Raw genomic sequence first — 27582 nt, 5'->3', positions numbered from 1 at the left:
CTAGCTTGAAGGATTTTGAGCATTACCTTGCTAGCATGTGAAATGAGCCCAGTTGTATGGTAGTTTGAACATCCTTTGGAATTGCCCTTCCTTGGAGTTGGAATGAAAACTGATCTTTTCCAGTCCTGTGGCCACTGCTGAGTTTTCCAAATTTTCTGGCATATTGAGGGCAGCAGTTTAAAAGCATCATCAGTTAGGATTTGAAATAGTTCACCTAGAATTCCATAATGTCCACCGGCTTTGTTCATGGTAATGCTTCCTACAGGCCCATTTGACTTCACATTCGAGGATATCTGGACTCTAGATGAATGACCACACCATTGTGGTTATCCGGGTCATTAAAACCTTTTTTGTATAGTTCTGTGTATTCTTGCCACCTCTTCTTAATCTATTAATTCTTAATCTTCCTCGTCTATTAGGTCCTTACTGTTTCCATCCTTTATGGTGCTATCCTTGCATGAAATATTCCCTTGGAATCTTCAATTTTCTTGAAGAGATCTCTTTTTTCCCCCCATTCTATTGTTCCCCTCTATTTCTTTGTATTGGCTTAAGAAGCCCTTCTTATCTCTCCTTGCTATTGATAAGTTCATCCGTATCCCAGTAGAGGGTATGCAATGTGAAAGAGGAAAAGAAATTCTCTAAATCATGGGCATCTCTCCCAGATTAGAATAACATCTTAAAAGAAAGAGGAAATCTTAAGAAAAGAGCAGGAAGATCAGGGAAATTTTTGAAGAGCATCAAGTGATTCAGTGAAGTAATATGGAAATGAAAATGGTTGCAGCTTCAGTAATAATGGTGTCAGCCTTGAAAGCACTGGGGGTTAGACTACACCATGGTATTTATCAAACTACCTTAGTCATTTGAATGTTCATTCTGCTGCCTCGCCTTGAACTTCCAGCCTACGGCTCTCCCTGTAATGCTGTCAGCAGACTCCCTGGAGGCTTTGCGCCTGCAGATTATCACAGACGTTCTCTACTCCTCTCACCCTGGAAAAAAAGAGAAAAAGACAATTCTGTCTTTAAGATCAGAAATCTCCCAGAGAGAACCCATATCAGCTGGAATCTAATTTCTTGATATTCCTGAAACTGGAATCTGCTATAACTAGAGAATGCAGAAGGACAATGGGCTCCTATTGTTAAGCACTCAGATAAAAAACACACAGGTGCCTCAGCCAAGCAGAAACCAGTCTTTTCATGAAACACTGGGCTTTGAGCACATACGATATAATTCCTTGACTAGCAGTTCATGATCATGGTTCTGTGGTTTTTTGTTCACTAAAGGTCTTGATTAGGCCACTTCCTTTCTTTTTCTCTGTGTTTAAGAAGTGTGTGATTTAGGCTTTGACAAAGTGGAACTTGGTCTTCCCTGGTGGCTTCAGTAGTAAAGAATCTGCCAAGGCAGAAGATGCAAGTTCAATTCCTGGTTCTGGAAGATTCCCCTGGTGAAGCAAATGGCAACCCACTCCAATATTCTTGCTTGGGAAATCTTACGGATAGAGGAGCCTGGCTGGCTATAGTCCATGGAGTTGAAAAGAGGCAGACATGACTTAGTGACTGAACAACAACAATACTAACAACATGGAACCTGATTTTCCCTTACTTTTTGGCATCTTGCACCCACTGTTGACCCAGTCCCCCGATCTGGTCTGTCTTGTGGTTCCAGTCAGTGAGTAGTCAAAGGTGGGGAGAGAAGCATCATGTTTCTATATATCTACATCAAGTTCAAAAGTATCTTCATGACCTTGTCTTCTCATTCTCGAAATCTGTGATCAGTCTTTCAAACCTCCTGTGTCTTTCTTAGTAATGACCAATTAGAAATTACTGAATCCCATCCCTATAGTGGTCGGAGGCCAAATTATGGTAATTTGGACATACGTGCCAATGGTAAAGATACAATTTTCAGGCCAGTTTAGCTGCAAGTGACAGAAACTCAGTGGAAGTAAGCTCAAATGAAAAAGGAACTTACCAGCTCATATAACTGAAAAGTCAGACAGAGCTGGGCTTTGTGTAAGTAGTACTCAAATGATGTTAGGAATCTGTTTCTCTGCCCGTGACTTTCCCTCTGTGTTGAGTGCAAACTTTTACCACGTGGCGGCAAGGTAACCCCAGGTTTACATGGGCTTACATACTCAGATCCTAGAGGAAACATTTGTCCCAGTAGCACAGCAGAAGCTCCGAGCTGAACCCTGAAAGGCTTTGTATGAGTCACATGTGCATTCCTGAGACAGTAGCTATAGCCCGACTCTGACCAGGTCTCGGTGTATGCCTGACATTGGGGTGGGAGCAGGGTAGTCAACGTCCAATGAATCTTCAGGACTGAAACAGGCTTACTGTGGAAGAGGGCAGAAGATTTTTCTTAAAGGAAGAAATGCTAGGAAGACAAAACACCATGTGCACCTAGAAATGAAGCTTTCCATTGATAGTCTGGGTGGAGCAGAAATGTAACTGCATCCTGACAGCATTATGGGCTCCTCTGTTACTTCTAGAGGCTACAGTCAGCATGTGTTGGGAAGTCCAGTTGATGGCCCACGTCTTTGTGATTGTCTCAGAGCCCAGGAAGTAACAGCAGAGGAGCAAAGAATAGGAAAGTCATAGTCATCAATTCTTGGATTGAGTAGGACTCAAGGTGAAGAGTGGTTTTGTGAAGCAGTAATTGGAAGCAAACACAATCCAGTCCAGAGCACCCAAGACTTTCCTGCCTGTGGCCTTTAGAGGTGGAGGTAGCAATGCTTGGATATTTTCCCATGATTCTACTCAGAGGTCTTCTAGTTAATATCTACTTATCCTTCAGGACTCAGCTCAAATCCCACTTCCCTGGGAGAACCTTCTCCAGACTCTACCTGAAAACGCTCTATGAGCTCCTATCTAATACTCTGCTTTTTTCCATCTCGGCATTTTTTCTTCATTTGTAATCATGGGTAAGTCACTCTTATTTATGATGACTTGATTAAGGTCTATCTACAGAACTGGGAGGTGGGCTCCATGAAGTAGAAACTCAGTTTTGTCACCATTGGATAACCAGTCCTGAACCCAGTGCCTAGCACATTAATAATCACACAATACCTATTTTTTAAATGAGCGAATGATACATAGGTTCTGGTAATATCAATAGGTTCTGGTAATATCAACTGATTCTGGTATGAAATATAACAAACCACCTCCTTTTCTTGTACCATATAGTTTGACCTTTCCACTTATCTCAATTGGCTGAATTAATGAGGTGCTGTTTTAGATAACCCAAGTAACCAAAGAGAAGCTGCAAACCGTATAATCAGCCCCCAAATAACCAGGAGGCCTCTTTTGCTGTGTATGATTTAAATGAAAAAGTATGATCTACTAAATATAATAGGCATATTGGGCTTAATGAATGATGAGAACCATAGGTATCCTGGGCTTAATGAAGTTCTTGGCAGAAAAAGTTGTGTCATTTCTTAATATTATTATTAAGCCTGGTTTCCTCTCATAATCTCAAATTGTGTAGAATGGAAGTCAGTTTAGTAATAAAAATGAATGCCCAGCTCCTGCCTCTTTGAAACTCTCTGGATGGTGATTTCAAGACTCAAGTGTTATGAGTATGTAGATACATGTATGCATTGTACCACCTCCACCTCTGTCCTCCTGCACCCAGTGTGGGGTCCTTCACTGTGGCCACAGCACTTCTCCCCAGGCATTGCGATCAAAGGAGTACGTATCAGCCTCCCCTGGTATAACCAACTGGAAGGTAGGGATTATTTACTTATTCAGTTATTTGAAAGAATCAAAATTATTTGATAAAATTACATTTACTTTTTAAATGGACTCAATAGATATCAAAACTTCTCTGAAACTTCTTGTTGTATAGCTTTGAGTTAAAAAGAAAAGAAGCCACTGGAGAAACTAACTATGTTTCAATATTTTTTTCCCTCTCAGTACAATCTTAGATCTTCATGAGGCCATGTTTAATTTGATTTGCCTGGTCCCACTGGGCATTGCAGCAATTCAGATCCTGGTTTGGAGCCCATTCTCCATCAGGAAGAAGACAGACTACACAGGGGCCTTCTAAGGGTGACACCAGCCATTACAAGAGTCAAATGAACTTCAGTTGCTTGTTTTCATAGAGTTACATTGTGCCAGAGGGCAAAACTGTTCTTTATAACCTCTGATTTGTTTAGAAAAAAAAATAAAACAAACAAACAAAAAGTCTATCAAATGTAGATGTTTTTGACTCCATAATAAGAATGTTAAATATGGGGACTTCCCTGGTGGTCCATTGGCTAAGACTCTGTGCTCCCAATGCAGGGGGCCTGGGTTCGATCCCTGGTCAGGGAAGTAGATTCTATGTCCTGCAACTTAAGATTCCACATGCCACAACTAAAAAATTTTGCATGCCACAACTAAGACCCAGCATAGCCAAATAGGTAAATAAATATTTTTTAAAAGAACGTTAAATATAAATTAAGTTGGCTGGTTCCAAGTGGTCTCACTGCCTGAACACAACCTTTCACTCCTTACCCCTGAATTGCTATAGGAGTTGCTTTGGATTTCCCAGAACTTACCTGACTATGTGTGCCACTTTCTTTTATTTTTTTTTTAAAGCCCCATATTGCTTATTTGACTGATTTTATTAGTGATACATGCCCCCCCTTTTCATTAAGTAATACTTTATCACCATTGTCTGTAGATTCCCTGTGATTAATAGTCATCAGATTTGGGAAACTCAGGGACCAGGATTAGAGGACTCATATAGTCCAGATTTCTGTGGTTCACTGTCTTGGTTGCAGAGCTTTTGGTTGTGAAGAGGCAGGAATTCAGCTGTCTTAAAGAGAGGTTTCCGGTAAGGATGCAGTAGATAAATTCATGGGCATCTGGGACAGGAAATAAAACAGGACTAGAGGGGAGAGTCAGGGTGCCTTTGATTGTTTCTGTCACCTTCAGTCTTTTCTCTCTCATTGTCTCTCTGTCTTCTCTTCTCTCTCTCAACTGGCTGAGAACCAGAAATTTCAGTTCAGTCACCCACCTTCATCTAACTGACTCGAACTCTGTGTGCCTGTCTAGATTCTCTCATCCAGGAGATAAGTGGCCCAGCATGAGACACTGGGACACACTGATGTGACAGAAATGCCTAACGATTGGCTCTATGGGAAAAAAGGAAGCATATATACATATGTCATTTTATTATAAATTTTACTGATAAAAATCTGTACAGTGTATGACTTACTAATCATAATAAAACATGGCTTCTTTTTTGGAAATTCCATATACCTATAATTTCAGCATGACTTGCTATTTCTTTTTCCTAATTTTTTGGCCACAGGGTGAGTCATGCAGGATCTCGGTTCCCTCACCAGGGACTGAACCTGTATTCCTTGCAGTGGAAGAACTGAGGCTTAACCACTGCACTGTTAGGGAAGTCCCATAACTTGCTATTTCTTTCAAATTCCATATTCCATTAGAAGTTTCTATAATTGGAAACAAAAATCATGAAATCAAAACTATGGATAAATGCTTGATTATCATTCAATTCCAAAAAAAGTCACCCATGTCATTAATCAAGGAGTGCAGTTCCAACCTAAATATTGTTTTATATTTTGTTTATGTTAATGAGTAGATAAACAATGAAGACACACTTCAGAACTGCACTCAGTCAGCCATAATGGGAGCAATCTCTTTGATTAATTGATAGGTTTTGAGTACTGGAAAGAATAGTTCTGAATTTCTTATATTTTTCACAGTGTACCAGCTACAGACATGACAGTTTTGAGTTTAATCTGCATTCTTTTGGGTTAATCTGCACTATTAACATTTTATTGCTTCCTTAAATCTAGTCAGGGGTCGGCAAACGATCACTACTGGGTCAAATCCAACCTTTGGCCCATTTTTGTACAGTAACAGGCTTCCCCAGTGCTGCAGTGGTAAAGAATCTTCCTGCTAATGCAGGAGACAAAAGAGATGTGGGTTTGATCTCTGGATCAGGAAGATCCCCTGGAGTAGGAAAATGGTATCCTACTCCAGTATTCTTGCCTGGAAAAATTCCATCAGCAGAGGAGCCTGGCAGGTTATAGCCCATGGGGTTGCAAAGAGTTGGACATGACTGAGCACGCATGCATGCATGAGATCTAAGCATAATTTTTACATTTTAAAGGCTTATAATTAAAACTATGCAACAGAAACTGCATGTGGTTGCAAAGCTTAAAATACTCTTTGGCTCTTCACCGAAAAAGTTTGCTGACCCCTGGATTAGACAATCAACAAAACAAAGCAGAAGTTTACACTAATTTTCATGGTGTTAATACATCTAACATGGCTAATTTCAAGCTACAAATGTAATATCAGTGAACACAGATTTGAGAAGTGCTAAGTAGCATACCATTGTAAAATTAGAAAGCAAAACAAAAATCATAATTCCATATACACATGTCATATCACATATACACATTCTATCACATATAGAATAGACATTAATAACATTACAGAGAGACTTCCTTGGTGGTCCAGTGGTTAAGACTCCATGCTTCCACTCAGGGAGTGTGGGTTCAGTCCCTAGCTGGGGAACTAAGATCTCACATGCTGCAAGGTATGGCGAAAAAAATAAAGAATAAAAATAAAAAATGAATAGTGTTTTGAGCTATCACCTCTGTTTTTAATATGATGTGTATATATATATACACACACACACATATGTATATACATTTAATATAATGTATATATATGATTATATACATATATATATAAAATCACTGCAGATGGTGACTGCAGCCATGAAATTAAAAGATGCTTGCTCCTTGGAAGGAAAGCTATGACAAACCTAGACATCTTATTAAACAGCAGAGACATTACTTTGCCATCCAAGGTCCATATCGTCAAAGCTACGGTTTTTTCCAGTAGTCATGTATGGATGTGAAGGTTGGACCATAAAGAAGGCTGAGTGCTGAAGAATTGATGTTTTCTAATTGTGGTGCTGGAGAAGACTCTTGAGAGTCCCTTGGACTGCAAGGAGATCAGTCAATCCTAAAGGAAATCAACCCTGAATATTCATTGGAAGGACTGATGCTGAAGCTGAAACTCCAGTACTTTGGCCACCTGATGCCAAGAGCCGACTCATTGGAAAAGACCCTGCTGCTGGGAAAGATTGAGGGCAGGAGGAGAAGGGGGCAACAGAAGATGAGATGGTTGGATGGCATCATCTACTCAATGAACATGGGTTTGAGCAAGCTCTGGGAGGTAGTGAAGGACAGGGAAACCTGGCATGCTACAGTCCATGGGGTCACAAAGAGACGGACACAGTTGAGCTACTGAACATCAATATGTATATATGGACTTCCCTGTTGGCTCAGCCAGTAAAGAATCTGTCTGCAATGCAGGAGACCAGAGTTTGATCCCTGGGTTGACAAGATCCTCTGGAGAAGGATATGGCTACCCATTCTACTATTCTTGCCTGGAGAATTCCATGGACAGAGGAGCCCGGGAGGCTACAGTCCATGGGGTTGCAAAGAGTTGGACATGTCTGAGTGACTAAGCATGCATCCATGCATAAGTTTATATATAATTTTAAAATAATGGCCATTTAAAAATCTAGCTTGAGAATTCCTGAAAAGTTAGCCATGGCTCTCACCAGCTAGCTTACCACTGGGTGTACTTCACAAAAGTACTGTCTGTGTTGCTGCTACTTGGTCTGTGGGTGGGCATGTTCAATAAGAAGTGTAAGGGGTGTAGGTGGAATAGACCTGATTCATATTCTGAGTTCTCTGATTCAAGCCAGGCCTTTGCAGTAAGAGAGTGCAAAATGGTACAGTTCCTGAATTTGTTTTCTTTTTGCTTTCCCTGAAATCAGCAAAGTTCTATCAGGGCCTGGAGACGGGGAAGGCCAGAGATGGTGATGTTGATGGCATTATCTTCCAGCAAGGTCTGTTACTCATAAATTCACACACTTAATCTTAAAAGGGAAGCTAAAGATTGTGAAGAAATTTGTATTTGTGTAAACTGTAATGTGCTGCATATCCTGTGAGGAGAGAATCAGTGAACTTGAAGATACATCAATGGAAATTAGAGGCATACCTCAGTCTACTGTGCTTCACTTTACTGCACTCCACAGACACTGCTCTTTTTATAAATTGAAGTTTTGTGGCAACCCTGAGACAAGCAAGTCTATCAGCATCATTTTCCCAGAAGCATTTTCTCACTTCTTGGTAATTCTTACAATATTTCTAAAATTTTCATTATTATATTTGTTATAGTGATCTGTGATCTGTGATCTCTGATGTTACTATGCAAAAAGATTACAATTCTCTGAAGCCTCAGATAATGGTCAGCATTTTTTAAGCAACAAAGTGTTTTAAAATTATGTACACAGGGTTTTTTAAAAATTTGTATTGGAGTATAGTTGACTTACAGAGGAGGGCATGGCAACCCAGTCCAGTATTCTTGTCTGGAGAATCCCATGGACAGAGGATCCTGGGGGGCTATAGTAGATAAGGCCGCAAACAGTCGGACACGACCGAAGTGACTTAGCATGCATGCATATAGTTGATTTACAATGTTGAGTTAGTTTCAGGTGTACAGTGAAGTGAATCAGTTATATATATCCACTCTTGTTTAGATTCTTTTCCCATATAGGTCATTACAGAGTATTGAGTAGAGTTCTCTCTGTAATACAGTGGGTTCTTATTAGCTATCTATTTTATATATAGTAGTGTGTACATTTGGAGAAGGCAATGGCACCCCACTCCAGTACTCTTGCCTGGAAAATCCCATGGACGGAGGGGCCTGGTGGGCTGCAGTCCATGGGGTCGCTAAGAGTCGGACACGACTGAGCGACTTCACTTTATTTTTTCTCTTTCATGCATTGGAGAAGGAAATGGCAACCCACTCCAGTGTTCTTGCCTGGAGAATCCCAGGGACGGGGGAGCCTGGTGGGCTGCTGTCTATGGGGTCGCGCAGAGTCAGACACGACTGAAGCGACTTAGCAGCAGCAGCAGCAGCAGCAGCAGGGTGTACATTGAGTTTCTGACATAATGTTATTGCACATTGACTACAGTATAGTACGCTTCCCTGGTAGTTCGACAGTAAAGAATCTGCCTGCAATGCAGGAGACCTCGGTTCAATCCCTGGGTTGGGAAGATGCCCTGAAGAAAGAAATGGCAACCACTCCAGTATTCTTGTTTAGAGAATTCCATGGACAGAGGAGCCTGGAAGGCTTCAGGCCACTGGGTCACCAAGAGTCAGACATGACTGAGTGATTAACACTTTCACTTTCACATAGTGTAGACACAACTTCTAGATTCACTGGGGAACCAAAAAATTCATGTGATATTCACATTATTATGGTGATCTGGAACTAAATCACAAGATCGCCAAGATATACCTATATTCAAGCTGAAACACACACACAGAAAAAGGAGACAGAGAAAATAGAATACCCCAGATATTTGGGACAATATGAAGCAGTCAAACATACATTTGAATGAAATGCCAAAGAAAAGAAGAAGAAAAAGAGACCAGGTCACAAGAAATATTTAAAGAAACAATAATCAAGAGTTTGTTCTTTGTTTGTTTGTTGTTTTTACATAATAAAAGACAGCAAACCAAGAAACTCAAGATCCAAGTAGCTCAGAGAACCAGGATAAATAAAATACCAGGATAAGTATACAAACAAACTTATAAGGCAAAACCATATCATATGATGGACACATCAATATGAGGGACACATCATATTCAAACTGATAAAAACCAAAGATAGATAAGGATGAATTATTGAAGGCAGCTAGAGAAATAAGACATGTTACATACAGAGGAACAAAAATCAGAATTAATAACAGCACACTGTAAGTCAGAAACTATTTAAGGCTTAAGACAATGGAATGACATCTTGAAAATTTTGAAAGAAAAAAATCTGTTAACCCAGAATTTTATACACAGTGTAAATGTCTTTAAAAGTTAAGGTGAAATAAAGACTTTTCAGACAAACAAAAGCTGAGAGAATTCAGTACCAACAGACCTGCATTATATGAAATGCTCAAGAAAGTTACCAGGTAGAATCCTGGATCTTAACTAAGAAATGAAAATCTCTGAAAGTGATTAAAATGAAGATAAGTATAAAAGACATTTTTTTTCTTATTTTCAATCACTTTAAAAGGTAAGTGAGGATCCCTCATACATTTACATACCACTGTAAAGTGGTAATGCCAGTCTGGAATACAGTTTTGCGGTTTCTTATTAAAACTAAACATGCAATTATCACGCAAACCAGCAATTGCACTCTTGCACATTTATCCCAGAGAAACAAAAACCTTATGTTTAGACAATAACCTGTGAATGACTATTCATAGCAGCTTTATTCACAATAGCTCAAAACTGAACAGCTCTGATGTCCTCCAACAGGAAAATAGTTAAATACACTGTGATACACATAACCCATCCAATACTATTCTACAGTAAAAATGGTACAACTTGGATGACTCTCCAGGGAATTAAACTGAGTGAAAAAAGCCAGTCACAAAATGTTGCATACTGTATGACTAGTTTATGTAACAGTTTTTAAAATAACAGAATCTTAGAAATGGAGAACAGATTTATAGTCTTTGGGGGTTTGGGACAGGGTGAGGAGGTAGAGAAATCGGTGTGGTTACGAAAGGATAACGTGAGCAATCTTTGTGGTGATGAAACTGCTCTGAATCTTGACTGTGGTGGCGAATACATAAAGCTACATGTGGCAAAATTGTATGGAACTAAACACACACACAGACATACAGGTAAGACTGGAAATCAGAATAAGATCAGTAGATTGTATTACTATCAGTGTCGATAGTAAAAAATATCAGATTGTGATATGTGATATTATACTACAGCTTGAAAGATGTTACCATTAGGGTAAACAGGGTTAAGGGACACGAATCTCTCTGTATCATTTCTTACCGCAGCATGTGAATCTACAATTACTTCAATAAAATTTTCAATAAAAGATGATTGACCATCTGAAGTAAAAGAGCAGTACTGTATATAATGTATTATAGAGTTACAGAATATGCAAAAATAAAATGTAGGACAAAAATACCCTAGAATATGGGAGGAATGGGGTGTCATAAGATTCTTATGCTAGGTGGGAAGAGATACAATATTTTAAGGTAGAGTCTAATTAAAGATTTTAATTCTAAACTCTAGGGCAATTATTAAATACATATTTTTAAAGTGAGGCACAAATAAAAACCAGTAGTGGAGATACAATAATAAGAATTACTCAACTTAAGAGCATGCAGAAAAAGAGGAAAATGCACACAACAGTTGAAAGATATACCACGTTCATAGCTTAGAAGAATTAATATTGTTAAAATGACCAAACCAAAGTTATCAAGATTCATTGCAATCCCTATCATACACACAAGACCCTGAACAGTCAAAACAATCTATGGGTGTTGCCAGAGGGGGGAGATGGAGGAGAAAAGAAATAGGTGGAGACTGAAAGATATAAACTTATAAACTTTCAATTACAAAATAAATCAGTGTTGGATATGAAATGTACAGTGTGGGGAACATAAGTCAATAATTATGTAAAATCTTTGCATGGTGACAGATGGTAATTAGATTTATCATGGTGATCATTTTGAAGTGTATAGAAATATAGAATCACTATGCTGTATACCAGGAACTGACATAGTGTTGCATATCAAGTATAATTTAAAAGCAACAAACAACCTCATGGAAGAAGAGATCAGATTTGTGGTTATCGGAGATAGTGGAGGGGAAGGGGAAGTGGGGATTGGATGAAGGTGGTCAAAAGGTACAAAGCTCCAGATGCATGCATTTATGCTAAGTCGCTTCAGTTGTGTCTGACTCTTTGTGATCCTATAGACTGTAACCTGCCAGGCTCCTCTGTTCATGGAACTTACCAGGCAAGAATACTGAAGTGTGTTGCCATGCCCTTCCACAGGGAATCTTCCCTATCCAGGGACTGAACCCACATCTCCTGCATTGGTGGGCAGATTCTTCATCACTGAGCCACCAGAGAGGCCCCATTGAAAGATACTATTAAGAAAAAGAAACAATGAGCCATAGACTGGGGAAAAACATTTTCAAAGTTCATCTTTTTTAAAGGACTTGCAGGTAGAATAAAAACTCTCACAACTAATGAACAGATAACAAACAACCTAATTTTTAAAATGGACAAATACTTGAACAGACATTCCACCAAAGAAGATACACAGATGGAAAATAAGTACAAGAAAAGATGTTTAACATTATTGGTCATTGCTGCTACTGCTGCTAAGTCACTTCAGTCATGTCTGACTCTGTGTGACCCCATAGACAGCAGCCCACCAGGGTCCCCTGTCCCTGGGATTCTCCTGGCAAGAACACTGGAGTGGGTTGCCATTTCCTTCTCCAATGCATGAAAAGTGAAAGTGAAGTCGCTCAGTCGTGTCCGACTCTTAGCGACCCCATGGACTACAGCCTACCAGGCTCCTCCATCCATGGGATTTTCCAGGCAAGAGTACTGGAGTGAGGTGCCATTGCCTTCTCCAATTGGTCATTAGGAAAATCTAATTAAAAACCACAATGAGATATCACTATGTAACTATTAGAATGGTTAAAACAAAAGCTAATAATATGAGAATTCCCTGGCAGTCCAGTGGTTAGGACTCTGTACTTTCACTACTGTGGGCCTGGGTTTGATCCCTGGTCAGGGAATAGGATCCTGCAAGCTGCATGGCATGGAAAAAAAAAAAAAAGAAAATCCACATTTCAAGGAACAGAATTTTAAAAAACAAGCTAATAATACTGCATGTTGACAAGATGGTGGAGCACCCAGAACGCTCATACTTCCTGGTAGAATTAAAATGGTCCAGCTGCTCTGGAAAACAGTTTTGGCAGCTTCTTATAAATTTAAATATACACTTGACATGTACTGCAGAATTCCCACTGCAAGCTATTTGCCCAGAAGGAAGAAAAACTATGTTCACTCCAAATATGTACACATTTGTTTATGGCTTTATAATTACCCCCTTCCAAACTAGAAACAAGTGTCCTCCAGTTGGTCAACTGGTACACAAGGTGTGGGACATCTACTCAGTGGAATGCTACACGTCAGTGAAAAAGCGATACTGCTGATACCAACGACAGCATAAAGGAATGTCAAATGCATCATGCTAAGTGAAAGAAGTTAGACTTAAAGATTATCTACTGTACGATTCCATTTACGTGACATTCTGGAGAAGGCAAAACTATCAGGGCAGCAAACACCTGAGTGGTTGCCAGGGCCTGAAGGCGGGGAGACAGCTTGGCTACAAAGGGACACAGGGATTTTAGGCAATGGAAATACTCTGCATTTTGATTGTGGGGGCAGTGTTCAAATCTTACTGAACATCAGGGAATTCACAGTAAAGAAAAACTCTATGAATGTAAAGTATGTGCAAAAGCCTTCACTCAGTATGCAGGACTTAACCAACTCCGGAGAATCCACCCTGGAGAGAAACTTTTTGAATGATGATCTGTATGCGGGTGAACTTTTAGTCAGAGCTCAGAACCTGTAATATATCACAGAATTCACTCAGGGGAAAAACCTTACGAATGTGGTGAGTATGGAAAAAACTTTCGATTGAACTCAACCCTGATCATTCCTCAGAGAAGTCACACTGGGGAGAAGCCCTATAAATGTGATGAGTGTAGTGAAGCCCTCAGTCAGCACTCAGGCTTAACAAACACAAGTTAGGAGGGAAGCATGGAAACCCTCCTAAACCAAGAAAACATATGTGTGATGAGTGTGGGGAGACCTTCACACAATTAACTGGCCTGAGAAATCACAAAAGAATCCACATGGGGGATAAGACCTACTGACATCCTGAATGTGGCAAGGCCTTCACAAGGGTATATGTGGATGTTATTCGCTCAGTCATGTCTGATATATTTGGGACCCTATGGACTATAACCCACCAGGCTCCTCTGTCCATGGGATTCTCCAGGCAAGAGTACTGGAGTGGGTTGCCATGCCCTCCTCCAGGGGATCTTCACAACCCAGGGATCGAACCCAGATCTCCTGCATTGCAGGAAGATTCTTTACCCACTGAGCCACTGGGGAAGCCCATTCACAAGGGGAACATTCTTTCTGAACATCAGCGAATGCTTCTCCTTGTTGTGAATTCCCTGATGTTCAGAAAGATGTTTTCCGCTTGTGAAGGGGCTTCCCCAGTGGCTCAGTAGGTAAAGAATCTTCCTGCAATGCAGGAGACCTGGGTTCGATCCCTGGGTTGTGAAGATCCCCTGGAGGAGGGCATGGCAACCCACTCTAGTATTTTTGCCTGGAGAATTGAGAGTGTGGCAAAGCCTTCAGTCAGAAGTCAGGTTTTATTCATCATCTCAAAATCCACACACTAGAGAAACCTTTCGAATGTTCTGCATGTGGGCAAGCCTTCAGCTTCAAATCTCAATAAACACAAGAGAGTCCACTCTGAGGAAAAATCCTATACAGATAAATATTGTGGGAAAGCTATAGGCAGAGAGCAACACTGATCCAGCGTCAGAGAGGCCACATCCTACTAAGCCCAGCAGTGGCGTGACTGAAGTGAAGCTTGCAGAAGCTCAGTTCTTATTAAGCCCCAGAGAATACACTGAAATGAGTCCTTGCCGAGGTATTTGGAGACAACTTCAAACAGAGTTCAGAATACTTTTTAATTGAGATAAAATGTTTCTTGAACTTCATTATTTACAGAACATCAGTGATACCAAACTGAAAACTTGTTTAAAGGTTATAAATGCTGGTTGTTGCTCAGCTGTGTCAGACTCTTGGCCACCCCATGGACTGCAGCACACCAGGCTTCCCTGTCCTTCACCATCTCCTGGACTTTGCTCAAACTCATGTCCATTGAGTCAGTGATGCCATCCAACCATGTCATCCTCTGTTGTCTCTTTTCCTCCTGCCTTCAATCTTTCCCAGCATCAGGGTCTTTTCCAATCAGTCGGCTCTTCGCATCAGGTGGCCAAAGTACTGGAACTTCAGCTTCAGCTTCAGCGCTTCCAATGAACATTCAGGATTGATTTCCTTTAAGATTGGCTGATTTGATCTGCTTGCAGTCCAAGGGACTCTCAAGGGTCTTCTCCAACTACAGTTCAAAAGCATCAATTCTTCAGTGCTCAGCCTTTTTTTTCCCCCCCCAACCCCTCTCAGCCTTCTTTATGGTCCAACTCTCACATCCATACATGACTACTGGAAAAACCATAACTTACTATTACAACCCTTGTAGGCAAAGTAATGTCTCTGTTTTTGAATATGCTGTCTAGGTTGGTCATTGCTTTTCTTCCATGGAGCAAGCATCTTTTAATTTCATGGCTGCAGTCACCATCTGCAGTGATTTTGGAGCCCAAGAAAATAAAGTCTGTCACTGTTTCCATTGTTTCCCCATTTATTTGCCATGAAGTGAACGGGCTGGATGCCATGATCTTAGTTTTTTGAACGCTGAGTTTTAAGCCAGCTTTTTCATTCTCCTCTTTCACCTTCATCAAGAGGCTCTTTAGTTCCTCTTCACTTTCTGCCATAAGCGTGGTGTCATCTGCCCATCTGAGGTTATTGATATTTCTCCCGGCAATCTTGATTCCACCTTGTGCTTCATCCAGCCCTGCGTTTCTCATGATGTACTCTGCATGTAAGTTAAATAAGCAGGGTGACAATATACAGCCTTGACATACTCCTTTCCCAATTTGGATCCACTCTGTTGTTCCATGTCTGGTTCTAAGTGTTGCTTCTTGACCTGAATACAGGTTTGTCAGGAGGTCTGGTATTCCCATCTCTTTAAGAATTTTCCAGTTTGTTGTGATCCACACAGTCAAAGGCTTTAGTGTAGTCCATGAAGCAGAAATAGATGTTTTTCTGGAATTCTCTTGCTTTTTATACAAATGCTGGAAAAGTTGAGAATTTGGAAAAATAAGCATCAACACGAAATTTAGCTGGGATTTCCAATGAATCCCAGTGTAATGCAATGAAGTGTCAGTTAATACAATGAAAAGGTACACAAGGGCAATTGTAAAAAAAAAAAAATTGTAGATTGAATTCATTAGTTTTTATGTTTTGCTTTTTCAAATCATTGATTTCTAACGAGCCTTAGCCTAGCCGAATGTTGAAATTGCTTCCGTTAGTACAGTTGAGGTCACTGTATTCAAGAGCTTGGAATATGTGAGATGAGCTGTCTGTTTCCCTTCTACCTTGGCTACCTAACCAAACCTCTGACCAGAATTGGTGGCCTGCAGACCCTCCCGGATCCCCACACCCAGAACTAGCATTTCCTGGTGAAAAAGGATGTGTTATATTCTAAGTGACACTTCTGGGGGGCTCAGAGGTAAATAATCCACCTGTGAAGCAGGAGACTCAGGTTCGATTTCTGGGTTGGGAAGATCCTCTGGAGAAGGAAATAGCTACCCACTCCAGTGTTCTTGCCTGGGACATCCCGTGGACGGAGGAACCTGGCGGGCTACAGTCCACAGGGTTGCAAAGAGCTGGACACGACTTAGTAACTAAAGAACAACAGCAGGTGGGCTTCCCTGGTGGCTCAGACGGTAAAGAATCTGCCTGCAGTGCAGGTGACCCAGGTTTGATCCCTGGGTTGGGAATATCCCCTGGAGAAGGGGAGAGCTACCACTCCAGTATTCTTGCCTGAAGAATTCCATGGACAGAGGAGCCTGGTGGGCTACAGTCCATGGGATCGCAGAGTCAGACACAACTGAGAGACTAACACACACACAGAGTTGTATACATTTGTCAAGACTCATAAATTGTACACTACATAGGGTGACTGGAAAAAATTTACAGACCATAACATTTGTTTTCATTTTATTTTGGGAAGATTTTCCTAAAGCAATTACACAAATACCATTTAACGTGCTATTTAGAAATGCTATTTTCCTCTTTTGGGTTGTCTGCACACTTAAAAAAATAACTGCTTCATTAAAGGATAATTTCATGAACTTCCCTGGTGGCCTAGTGGTTAAGAATCTGCCTGTCAATGCAGGGTACATGGGTCTGATCCCTGGTTCGGGAAGATCTCACATGTTGTGGAGCAACTAAGCCTGTGTGCCCTAACTACTGAGCCAACACACCACGACTAGAGAGTGGTCCCTGCTTGCCACAAACAAACAAAGCCAACGTGCAGCAATGAAGACCCAATGCAGTCAAAAATTAAATAATATCATGACTTTCGAATACTTTTAATTAAGGTGCATATTGCTTCTGCTAAGGATCGCATCTCTGACTTCTCCCTGGTGAAGCATGTTGAAAACTCTCTATTTACAGCAGGATTCTGAATCAACACACCTGGAATGGCCCAAGAAACTGCATTTAATCAGCATCACCAGCGAGTCTGAAGCTCGTGGTCTAAGGATGTTTAATTACCGCTAGGAGGCAGTAGAGCTTTGTGTGAAGAAAGTGGGTTCTGCGATCAGACTGCCTGCTTTCAAGCCATGCTTCAGTTGCTCATCTGCTGTGCAATGGAAGCTTCCTGTGCCTTAGATGCTTTTCTGTAAGAAAAAAAAAGATAACAGTAGTATCAACCTTATTAAATTGTAGTGAGGATTAAAAGTGTTAGCACAAAGCCTGGTGTCGGGCCCCTGCTGTCCTTGTTAGCCGCGTGTGTGATACTCCAGCGCTGCTGCTGTAGGAGGCTCCGTTTCTTGAACAGCGAGGCTGTGGTTCAGACGGAGAATTTCATGTGGTTCTACCACAGTTCCAGAGTGCTTTTCCTCCAGGTACTTTCTAGGCGACTAGGCAAGCCTCACACAGTGAAACAGCACGTGGAGGTAAAGGAGAGTGTGATGGATACGGGGTGGGAGGAGTCAGAAGTGCAAGGACTTTGGTTTCAGGTCATAAGGAGCTGAGAATTAGTCGAGCACATCACTCTCAAAACAAAAAATATCTCCATTTCTAAACTTTGTCACAGTTATGTACTATTTGAAGGAAATTGTTTCTCATTTATCTTATAGAGTGTTCTGCAACTCTGAATTTATGAGATCTGTTTTTAAAGTGTGGGGGGAAACACAGAAAATTATACTACTCCTCTTGTATACTATGTAAGTAAACACAGAAAATTATACCACTCCTCTTGTATACTATGTAAGTACAGATATGTTTATATTAGCCTTTGGGAAAAATCCACAGAATTGATAATTCACAAAAGAACTGGCAGAGACTTTAAGAGTCTCTGATCCAAGTCTGTGACCTTACGTACGGGTAGTCTTTATTAATCTCCAATTTTACAGACAAAATGATTAAGGTTATATGATTTTCCAACATCACACAGAAAGTATCAGGATTGTAACTAGAATTTTAACTTCCTGCCTCCTGCAGTAAATATTCATCCTGTTTTTGATGGTAAAGATGAGGGCTGAACAAACTGATACGGGGACAAGGGACTGGGAGGGAGCCTGCGGTGGGACAGAAAAGGCTTTGAATAAGAACCACAGGCATCTGAGAAAGCCTCATTCCCATACATTGTGTGTTTCAGGCAAGTGAGGGCTGATACTTGTTGGGTGAGGGAAGGCTGACTGGTCATCATCATTCCCATAAGGAGTATGCTGTTGTTCAGTCACTCAGCTGTGTCCGACTCTGTGACCTCATGAACTGCAGCACACCAGGCTTCCCTGTACTTCACCATCTCCTGGAGTTTGCACAAATTCATGTCCATTGAGTCAGTGATTCTATCCAACCATCTCATCCCCTATCATCCCCTTCTCCTCCTGCTTTCAATCTTTCCCAGCATCAGGTCTTTTCCAATGAGTCAGTTCTTTGCATCAGGTGGCCAAAGTATTGGAGCTTCAGCTTCAGCATCAGTCCTTCCAATGAATATTCAGGGTTGATTTCCTTTAGGACTGACTGACTTGATCTCCTTGCAGTTCAAGGGACTTCTCCAGCATCACAGTTTAAAGGCATCAGTTCTTTGGCCCTCAGCCTTTTTTATTGTCTAGCTCTTACAGCCATACATGACTACTGGAAAAACCACAGCTTTGACTATACAGACCTTTGTAGGCAAAGTAATATCTCTGATTTTTAATATGTTGTCTAGGTTTGTCTTTGCTTTTCTTCCAAGAACAAGTATCTTTTAATTTCATGGCTGCAGTCACAATCTGCAGTGATTTTGGAGTGCAAGAAAATAAAGTCTGTCACTGCTTCCATTGTTTCGCCATCTATATGCCATGAGGTGATGGAACTGTATGTCGAGATCTTCGTTTTTTGAATGTTAAGTTTCAAGCCAGCTTTTTCATTCTTTTCTTTCACCTTCATCAAGAGGCTCTTTAGGTCCTCTTTGCTTTCTGCCATACGAGTGGTGTCATCTGCATATCTGAGGTTATTGATATTTCTCCCGGCAATCTTGATTCCACCTTGTGCTTCATCCAGCCCGGCATTTCTCATGATAAGTTAAATAAGCAGGGTGACAATATACAGCCTTGATGTACTCCTTTCCCAATTAGGAACCAGTCCATTGTTCCATGTCCAGTTCTAACTGTTGCTTCTTGACCTGCATACAGGTTTCATAGGAGGCAGGTAAGCAGTATGATGTAGGTAAATTCATCACTGTCTGAGGTTTTATTGTTACAGAAACTTAATACATCGGTACATTGAGAATGGAATCATCTCTAACAGGAAGTTAGCATGAATAAAACTCACAGACCAATGCAGAAAAAAAGCGCCCCAAACCTATTTATTAATTTATACTCTGACACAAAACTATCCATGGGATAGATGGGTATGTTTCCCCATCAGCACATTTTCATGCTCTATAAGGAATACAACATGTGGGGACAAGGGACATGGCAGTTCACGATGATGTTAATGGATGAAGTCATGGTGCTTGAGACAATGAATGCGCCCATCTCCAGCTACACAGAGTGGCACCTGCTGCTTGGAGCAAAGCAGACCTGACTTTGGTCTCCTGGGCTTATGGTGGAGAGCCACTGCGAAATTAACCTGCCCTTCCACTTCCTAAGGCTGATCCAATCCTCTCCATCGTCCACCCACAACGAGCTGTTAATTCTTAGTATGTTATTACCCTCCTTCAGTCAATGTGCAGTCAAGTCTTGGCTTGGGGACCTGCCTTTTTAAACGTGACTTTGCATCACTTTGCTCTAACCTGTTGTGTGCATTGGGTTAGAGCACATAACCCAATTTGTGATTCTCAGCAATTTTATTTTCCAGTTTCCAGAATTTTTGAATTGATTGACTCCATGTACCATCAACCATGTCAAAAAAAAAAAATCTGACAGTTTTTTCTTGAAACATCCTTAAACATATGTCAAAAAATAACATTCCTGATGCTTGTGTCCAAACAGACACACAAGTTCCAAATTAAAAAAGCTAACAAATGTTAGATGTCCTCAAATATGACATGAGTTACCAAGTGTCAAGATGAAAATACACTCATGTATTTACAGACATGGACTGCTATTTATAGACAACAGTGGAGAAATTCCAGTCCATGAATCAAACAGGGGGTTGGAGATTCTAAAAATGAATCCATCATACTATCAAACCCTACAGGAATAACCTAGATTTATTTTCCTGAAGACTTACTCCACTGAATAATCATGATGAGCATTGTAGATGTGGTGAAAATAATCTATAAATGTTTCCTAATGAAAGCAAAAAAAGATTTCACAAAACCAAGGCAATTTGTTTACATTGTTAAGATGTCTGAAAAGTAACAAACTTGGCTCCAGTATCATTTATAGTTTTGGTTATGAAACAGACCGTTCCTGGAGGAAGAACAGCCTGTTCTATATTCACAGATACCAAACTTCACTTTAGTGAGCTTCTTGAGCAAAACTGGCTTCTCCCAGCGCCCCCTGCCATACCCCGCCTCCTCTTGGGCCTGGTGTGGGGGGCAAGAGGGGAAGGTGGGATTTGAGTTCTGTTGGCTCAGAACAAGTCTCTGTGGTGGAGGAAAGGCTGCTGTCATATCTAAAACTTTTTTTTTTAAAAAAAGACTTGAGCATAGAAAGCTAATGAACATGGAAATAAAGTTTCTTCCCCGATGGCTCAGATGGTAAAGAATCTGCGTGCAATGCAGGGGACCCGGTTCAATCCCTGGATCGGGAAGATCCCCTGGAGAAGGGAATGGCAACCCACTCCCCTATCCTTGCCTGGGAAATCCCATGGACAAAGGAGTCTGGTAGGCTAATTCCATGGGATCGCAAAGAGTAGGACACAACTGAGCATCTAACACAACAACAATTGTAGAAGAGCTTAAGAGCTGCTTTCAGTATCTACTTTGTCAATTTTAGGGAAGTATATGGAACAATTGCAGGGCTCTCAAAATCTAAGGTTTTGGTTATCTAATAACTGAATGCCTTTTGCCTGGATTTAATGATTTGTGCACACAATATGTTTAAGGAAGATCCCAGGCTAAGTCGTAAGACAAACTCACATTAGTTGTGGCTACTAACAAATCAATCACAGTTTTCACAGAGAAGAGAGATGGTTCTGTTTGATTTTCAGGCTGATTGATTGCTCAAGTATTAACTTTCATAAACATATTCGTTCTCATTTTTTAGACCAGTTTGTGGTTGTGGTTGTGCAAGATAAAATAGTGGTCTTCTCTCATGTCAGCAGAGATGTGGTTAAAAGCCTCTTGATGAAAGTGAAAGTGGAGAGTGAAAAAGTTGGCTTAAAGCTCAACATTCAGAAAACAAAGATCATGGCATCTGGTCCCACCACTTCATGGGAAATAGATGGGGAAACAGTGGAAACAGTGTCAGACTTTATTTTTCTGGGCTCCAAAATCACTACAGATGGTGACTGCAGCCATGAAATTAAAAGACGCTTACTCCTTGGAAGGAAAGTTATGACCAACCTAGATAGCATATTCAAAAGCAGAGACATTACTTTGCCAACAAAGGTTCGCCTAGTCAAGGCTATGGTTTTTCCTGTGGTCATGTATGGATGTAAGAGTTGGACTGTGAAGAAGGCTGAGCTCTGAAGAACTGATGCTTTTGAACTGTGGTGTTGGAGAAGACTCTTGAGAGTCCCTTGGACTGCAAGGAGATCCAACCAGTCCATTCTGAAGGAGATCAGCCCTGGGATTTCTTTGGGAGGAATGATGCTAAAGCTGAAACTCCAGTACTTTGGCCACCTCATGCGAAGAGTTGACTCATTGGAAAAAGACTCTGATGCTGGGAGGGATTGGGGGCAGGAGGAGAAGGGGACGACAGAGGATGAGATGGCTGGACGGCATCACTGACCCGATGGACGTGAGTCTGAGTGAACTCCGGGAGTTGGTGATGGACAGGGAGGCCTGGCGTGCTGCGATTCATGGGGTCGCAAAGAGTCGGACACGACTGAGCGACTGATCTGATCTGATACAAACTATTTAAGATACCTAGGTTTATGTACAGGCTTCCCAGGTGGTGCTAGTGGGAAAGAACCCACCTGCCAATGCAGGAGACATAAGAGACATGGGTTCCATCCCTGGGTCAGGAAGATCCCCTGGAGGAGGGCAGGGCAAACCACTTCAGTATTCTTGCCTGGAGAAGCCCATGGACAGAGGAGCCTGGCAGGGCTACAGTCCATAGGGTCGCACAAAGTCAGACATGACTGAAGTGACTTAGCACATGTTTATGTACATACGTACATACATGCCTTGTCTACTATAAAATATGTAAAGTTTTAAAAGCTTTCTTAACATACCATGCAATTTTTTCATGTATTCCATATAGACCATATGTTTGAATATTTTAGAGCCACAAAATAAGAAGGCTTTATATTTTCAAAGTCAGACTATGAAAACACAGTGGAATCAAGTTACAGGGTGAGCTGGGTGGAGAGGAAGTAGCCTTTCACAGGATCAAACCCACACACATGCAGAAGATTGCAATTAAGAGGCCAAGGATACGGATGTCTTGAAAATACACGTAAAACAAGATGAAGGAAGAGTTCTGGACCTTTGAAAATGCCCCAGAAAGTGAAGGAAAACAAGTCTTCTCTTTTATCAGAGCTCCGACTCAGACCTGCTGCTGGAAAGACCTTGCTGGGTTGAAATATACATTTAAAGAAATAACATATTTTTCCTTTAAGTGGATCAAACTATTACACGGGCAAATTTCTTTTAGGGATCCTAGAAGCAGTAACATACATTTACAACCTAAGTACATAGGTGGCTTACTCTGATGTTTGCAGCCCAGAGGACTCTTAGAGGTACCTCACATTTTTATCCCACAATTACTGGTACACCTGTAGTCCAGAGGAACTTGGGCAACTCGGAAGCTCTCAGGCTTAGCAAGGAGATGTCAAAACGAGGGCTGTAAAGCCACACTTCCTCTGGACAGCTTTCATTTTTCTAACAATGTACACTTCTTTTGTAGCACACAGCAGACTGTAGTGAACTATTCATTTTGTGATTACTTGGACCCACAAAGTAATCCTCCCTCTTAAATAGTAAGCTCTGAGGATGTCATTGTGTTTATTTTGCTTTCCTCTCCATTTAGTCCAGTGCCTCATGTCTTGCATGTACTCAATAAATCTTCTTTGCCAATGTGAACGTGGCAGTCCTTTGTCTTTCCAACTTTATCACTGACATAAATTGAAACAGGTATGAGACTGCCATGGGAGGGAGGCTGTGGGGTCCAGAAGGTTCTAAGTAGGTGAAGTGCTGTGGCTGGCACAGAGGTGATGCAAACGAGCCAGCTGGGAAGAGGGGCAAAGGTTTTCCTACTAAGAAGATAGGCATGCCTGATAAGTACATAAACTTGAGTTTGCTGCCTGATTTTGTGATTCTTAGGCTTGAATGTTAAGAAGTTTTGTGTTTCATATTCCTTTCAGACACTTTCATCCTCACTCTCTTAGTTCAGTCTCAGGAAGAGGTCTGGGAATAGACACAGGAGGAGGAGGAGCTAACATCCTGGGCTCTAAGGGAATGTCTTATGGAGGGTAGCTTTGCAGAGACCAGTCACATTGGGAATAAGCATCATTATTATGATAACCTTGGATGAGTTTTTACAGTTTACAAGGCATTCAGATCATCTGATTCTCACAGACGTGTTGTGAACTAAGTGGTTCAGAATCATGTGTGTGTGTGTGTGCGTGCTCAGTCGTGTCTGACTCTTTGCGACCCTGTGGACCACAGCCTGCCAGGCTCCTCTGTCCATGGGATTTTTCAGGCAAGAATACTGGAGTGGGTTCCCATTTCCTCTTCCAGGGGATCTTCCCAAGCCAGGGATCAAACCTGCATTTCCTGCACCGCGTGCATTGGCAGGTGGATTCTTTACCACTGAGCCACCAGGGAAGCTCTCAAAATCATGGCCCCAGTTTACAGATGAGGAAAGGGAGGTTCAGAAGAGGGTGAATTATCCAAGTTATAGTGAAAGCAAGAGAAAATTAACATTTTTTGGAGAACTTACTATGTCCTGAGGCACTATACTAAACACTCTCTCTATATATTTTTTACTTTTAATTGGAGGATAATTGCTTTACAAAGTTGTGTTGGTTTCTGCAGTACAACAACGTGATTCAGTCATAGGTACACATATGTCCCCTCCCTCTTGAACCTCCCTCCCACCCCTACCCCATCCCACCCCTCTAGGTGGTCACAGAGCCCCAGGTGGAGCTTGCTGTGTTACACAGCAACTCCCCACTGGCTATCCGCTTTACACACGGTAATGTGTAGGTTTCACTGCTACTCTCTCAATGTGTCCCATCCTCTCCTTTCCCCACTGTGTCCACAAGTCTGTTCTCAATGCCTGTGTCTCTATTCTTGCCCTGCAGATATGTTCATCAGTACCATTTTTTTCAGAATCTGTACCTGTTAATATATAGTATTTGTTTTTCTCTTTCTGTTTGCACTTTCGCCTTAGCTTACACTTTATCAGAGGCCATAGTGATGTCATTGCATATACCTGAGATCATATCAACAAAGTTCAGATAAGAATCCGTTACATTTACTAATATAAAAAAAATTTATTGAATACATTTACTAATTTCATTTTTTTAGAGGTACTCATTGCTTAATAACCACAAGGAACATCTACTGAATACACTGGGGAAAACTTGCACCTTTCTTATACTCTGCAAAATATTAAGAAGCATAAAAACAATCTAAGCCCATGAAAACATGTGATTATACTCTTTTTAGATCATTATCTCTTCAACAAGATGACAATGAACAACAGCGGCGGCACATTTTGTGTTTCTCTACAGATCCAGCTCTCTCTATATAGGTTCTCTTCCTAATTGAAAAGAGAACATGAAAATGCCGTAAACTGCAGCCGATAAGAACAATTACAACAAAGAGTGCCCTGCCTAGAGTTCTAGATAGGAAAGTGATCCAGTCAAGATTTGGGACCTATGCACAGAGCTGTGACCCAAGCCAGACACCTGAGCCCTGCACAGCAAAGCCCAGCACAGAAGGTGTCATTTATGTGTCCTTTGAATATCACTGCATTTCAAGGCCAGAAAGAATACTGGCTCTTAGCTGGCTTTTTGTGTTATCTATGCCTCTTCCCCTCTCCGTGATGGATGATTGAGGTTTTAATATACAGCCAGTGACATTGTAGTCGATGTAGGAAAGGGGCAGTCCCTGAGGGCAATCTGAACTTCTGCTTAATATATTTACTCTTGCTGTTTTCCTTCCTCCTCACTTGTAATTCAGGAGGCTCTCTGAGAAGGGAGCGACAGCAAGGCTTCTTAGATGGATCGAAGGACTGTGAGCTGGGATACCAGGTTCTATGAAAAGGTCTGGTATTGAATTTGTTCTGCTACCTTTAGGCAAATCATTTGATCATGCTGTGCTTTGGTTTCGTCCTGTGCTTGCTAAGTGTAAACGACATGTAGTTGAATATTCTGTGATTATTATAGAGTATTTAAATGTGAGACTGATTTATTTTTCCAGGCCACCTGCTCAGGTCTGAAGTGAAAATCTGCTTCTTTGAGATGCTGGGCTTCGTGGCAGTCAACTGACCCTAAACCCTTCAGACAACAGCAGCCATCTAGTTGCTGCTTCTCAGCTCATCAGGCTTACTCTATAGTTGAGGGGCTTATCTTGTGGTCTCCTTTGTTTGCAGAAATGAAATATGTCATTCTATACGTTCATGCTGCTTTTACAGCCCCCTGCCCAACCCCTCTCACCCCCTCTAAAAAGATGAAGGCTTTTTTTGGCACAGAGTTGCTTTACCTGTGACACTGATCCTAAGAGGCAGTGGAGAGAGATGACATCGCAAACTGAATTATCTGAGCTTGCTACTATAGTTCCTTTTTGATGATTTGGGTCAGGACCACTAGAGGTTTGAACTAGATTTAAAGGTGCAGGCTCTTTGGGATTTTGGCAGGAAGCAGTTAGGGAGTATGCTGGAAAGAGAACACAAAGTACCCTCCTCCTCTCTGCCTTTTTGGTTTGTTTGTTATAGCCTGTGTTACATTAGGCAACAAGATGTTCCTGTTAGTGAAAGGTGCCAAGCTGAGGTTCTTAGAAGCTAATAAAAATGTTTGGATAAGGAAGGGTTTTGTTCCTCACCAGTGATCACCACGGCACTTTTAAATAACCATCTCTGAAGTGCACAAATGGAGTTAACAGAAAGGTTTCTTTTGTTTTGAATTAAAATAAAATGTATTACATGATGTCTAGTGCAGTTAAATTAGAAGCGTTTTCTAAACAAACCTAGCAAGGTGTTAAAGGGATAGGACCCATGAAATGTTTGACTCCTTACTTGTAGCTTTGGTGGCAGCAGGAAGAGCTTCAGACACAGGAACACAGTGTAACCTTTCCGTTTTGAAACGTTGCTAGGTCTTCCTGTGCTATAAATGATCAAAGACACATCTGGGTAAATATTGCTTGCAAATCTTAGTTGGCTTGACGAGTACTGGATCCAACTTCCGTTTGTTAATTCAAGGAAACGAGCACGCAGGGACTCGAATTTGGGGTTTTCATTCTTGGACAGGGTCATCAATACACCAGAACGTAACTTGCAGGTGCCCCAACTGCAGAAGCTTCCAACAGAGGCAGAGTTTTCGCCGATGCCTCTTAGAAACAGGTAGCCAGCAACCTGCCAGGCTTGAGGAACTGGGCGGGTAGGTGGGGAGGGGTTGGCGGTAACATTTTGCACTTAGATTTACGTCTACTTTGCAGCTCCTGCGAAGCAGGGTGTAGGTCCTTGGGGTGGAGGTCTGGCTGGTTGGCTCTAAATGTGAATAGGAAGCCATGTAGCTTGGCAATTATGTTAAAACTGGCAATCTCTGTCTCTGGCAAGGACTTCGCTGTATGAATGTACGAAGGGGATGAGGGTCACCCCGGGGTCAATCTGCACAACCTGGAGAAAAGTCCCGCCCAGGGGTGGATGAGGGGCCCAGAGGCAAAGACTAAGGCGACGAGAGACCAGAAGAACTGCGGACACTACCTTGGAGGGACGGGGAGGCTTCAGTTACCGCCTTCGGAACGATCACCCCTGGCCTAGAAGTATTAATATTAAAATCATTTCGGCCATTGTAAGGAGCCGCAACCAGACGGAAGGCGGGGACGCGCGCCAGGCGGATGCGCGCTCCCTTTGTCCCACCTTCCGGCTGGCTGGCTCTTTAGGCCAAGGGAACGCGCTTCGGAGAGAACGCGCCGCAGGCGTTGCGTTTGTGCTCCGGGTGGAAACTGCCTTCCGCGGCGGC

The 27582-nt window shown here is 41.6% G+C and overlaps 2 protein-coding genes and 1 long non-coding RNA gene across 7 annotated transcripts in view; 2 read left to right on the top strand and 1 right to left on the bottom strand.

Moving 5' to 3' along the window:
* Positions 1-4303, top strand: part of LOC102397547 (transmembrane protein 180) — a 39508-nt gene extending 35205 nt beyond the window's left edge. The window contains exon 6 of the mRNA XM_006061837.4: positions 3909-4303. Coding sequence (XP_006061899.3) covers positions 3909-4041 — 133 coding nt within the window. The 3' untranslated portion in view covers positions 4042-4303. The remainder of the gene's footprint in view (positions 1-3908) is intronic.
* On the bottom strand, positions 90-27462 carry LOC102397863. Of its 5 annotated transcripts, none has more exons than XR_003106430.3 (4): positions 27324-27462; positions 26637-26724; positions 17266-17468; positions 90-986 (listed from the first exon to the last, which is right to left on the bottom strand). It is a non-coding gene; the product is annotated as an uncharacterized LOC102397863 (long non-coding RNA). The 5 variants fall into 5 exon arrangements; XR_327833.4 differs by having other exon boundaries at positions 17344-17468; XR_006548317.1 differs by lacking the exon at positions 90-986 and adding an exon at positions 11943-11996.
* The window catches only part of METTL9 (methyltransferase like 9), a 48234-nt gene continuing 46234 nt past the window's right edge, over positions 25583-27582 (top strand). Inside the window, exon 1 of the mRNA XM_006061841.3 lies at positions 25583-25666. Within this exon, the coding sequence (XP_006061903.1) occupies positions 25622-25666 (45 nt within the window). The 5' untranslated portion in view covers positions 25583-25621. The remainder of the gene's footprint in view (positions 25667-27582) is intronic.

This window comes from Bubalus bubalis, chromosome 24 (assembly GCF_019923935.1).
Source record: "Bubalus bubalis isolate 160015118507 breed Murrah chromosome 24, NDDB_SH_1, whole genome shotgun sequence".
Lineage (NCBI taxonomy): Eukaryota > Metazoa > Chordata > Mammalia > Artiodactyla > Bovidae > Bubalus > Bubalus bubalis.
This window is presented reverse-complemented; position numbering and strand designations above follow the sequence as displayed.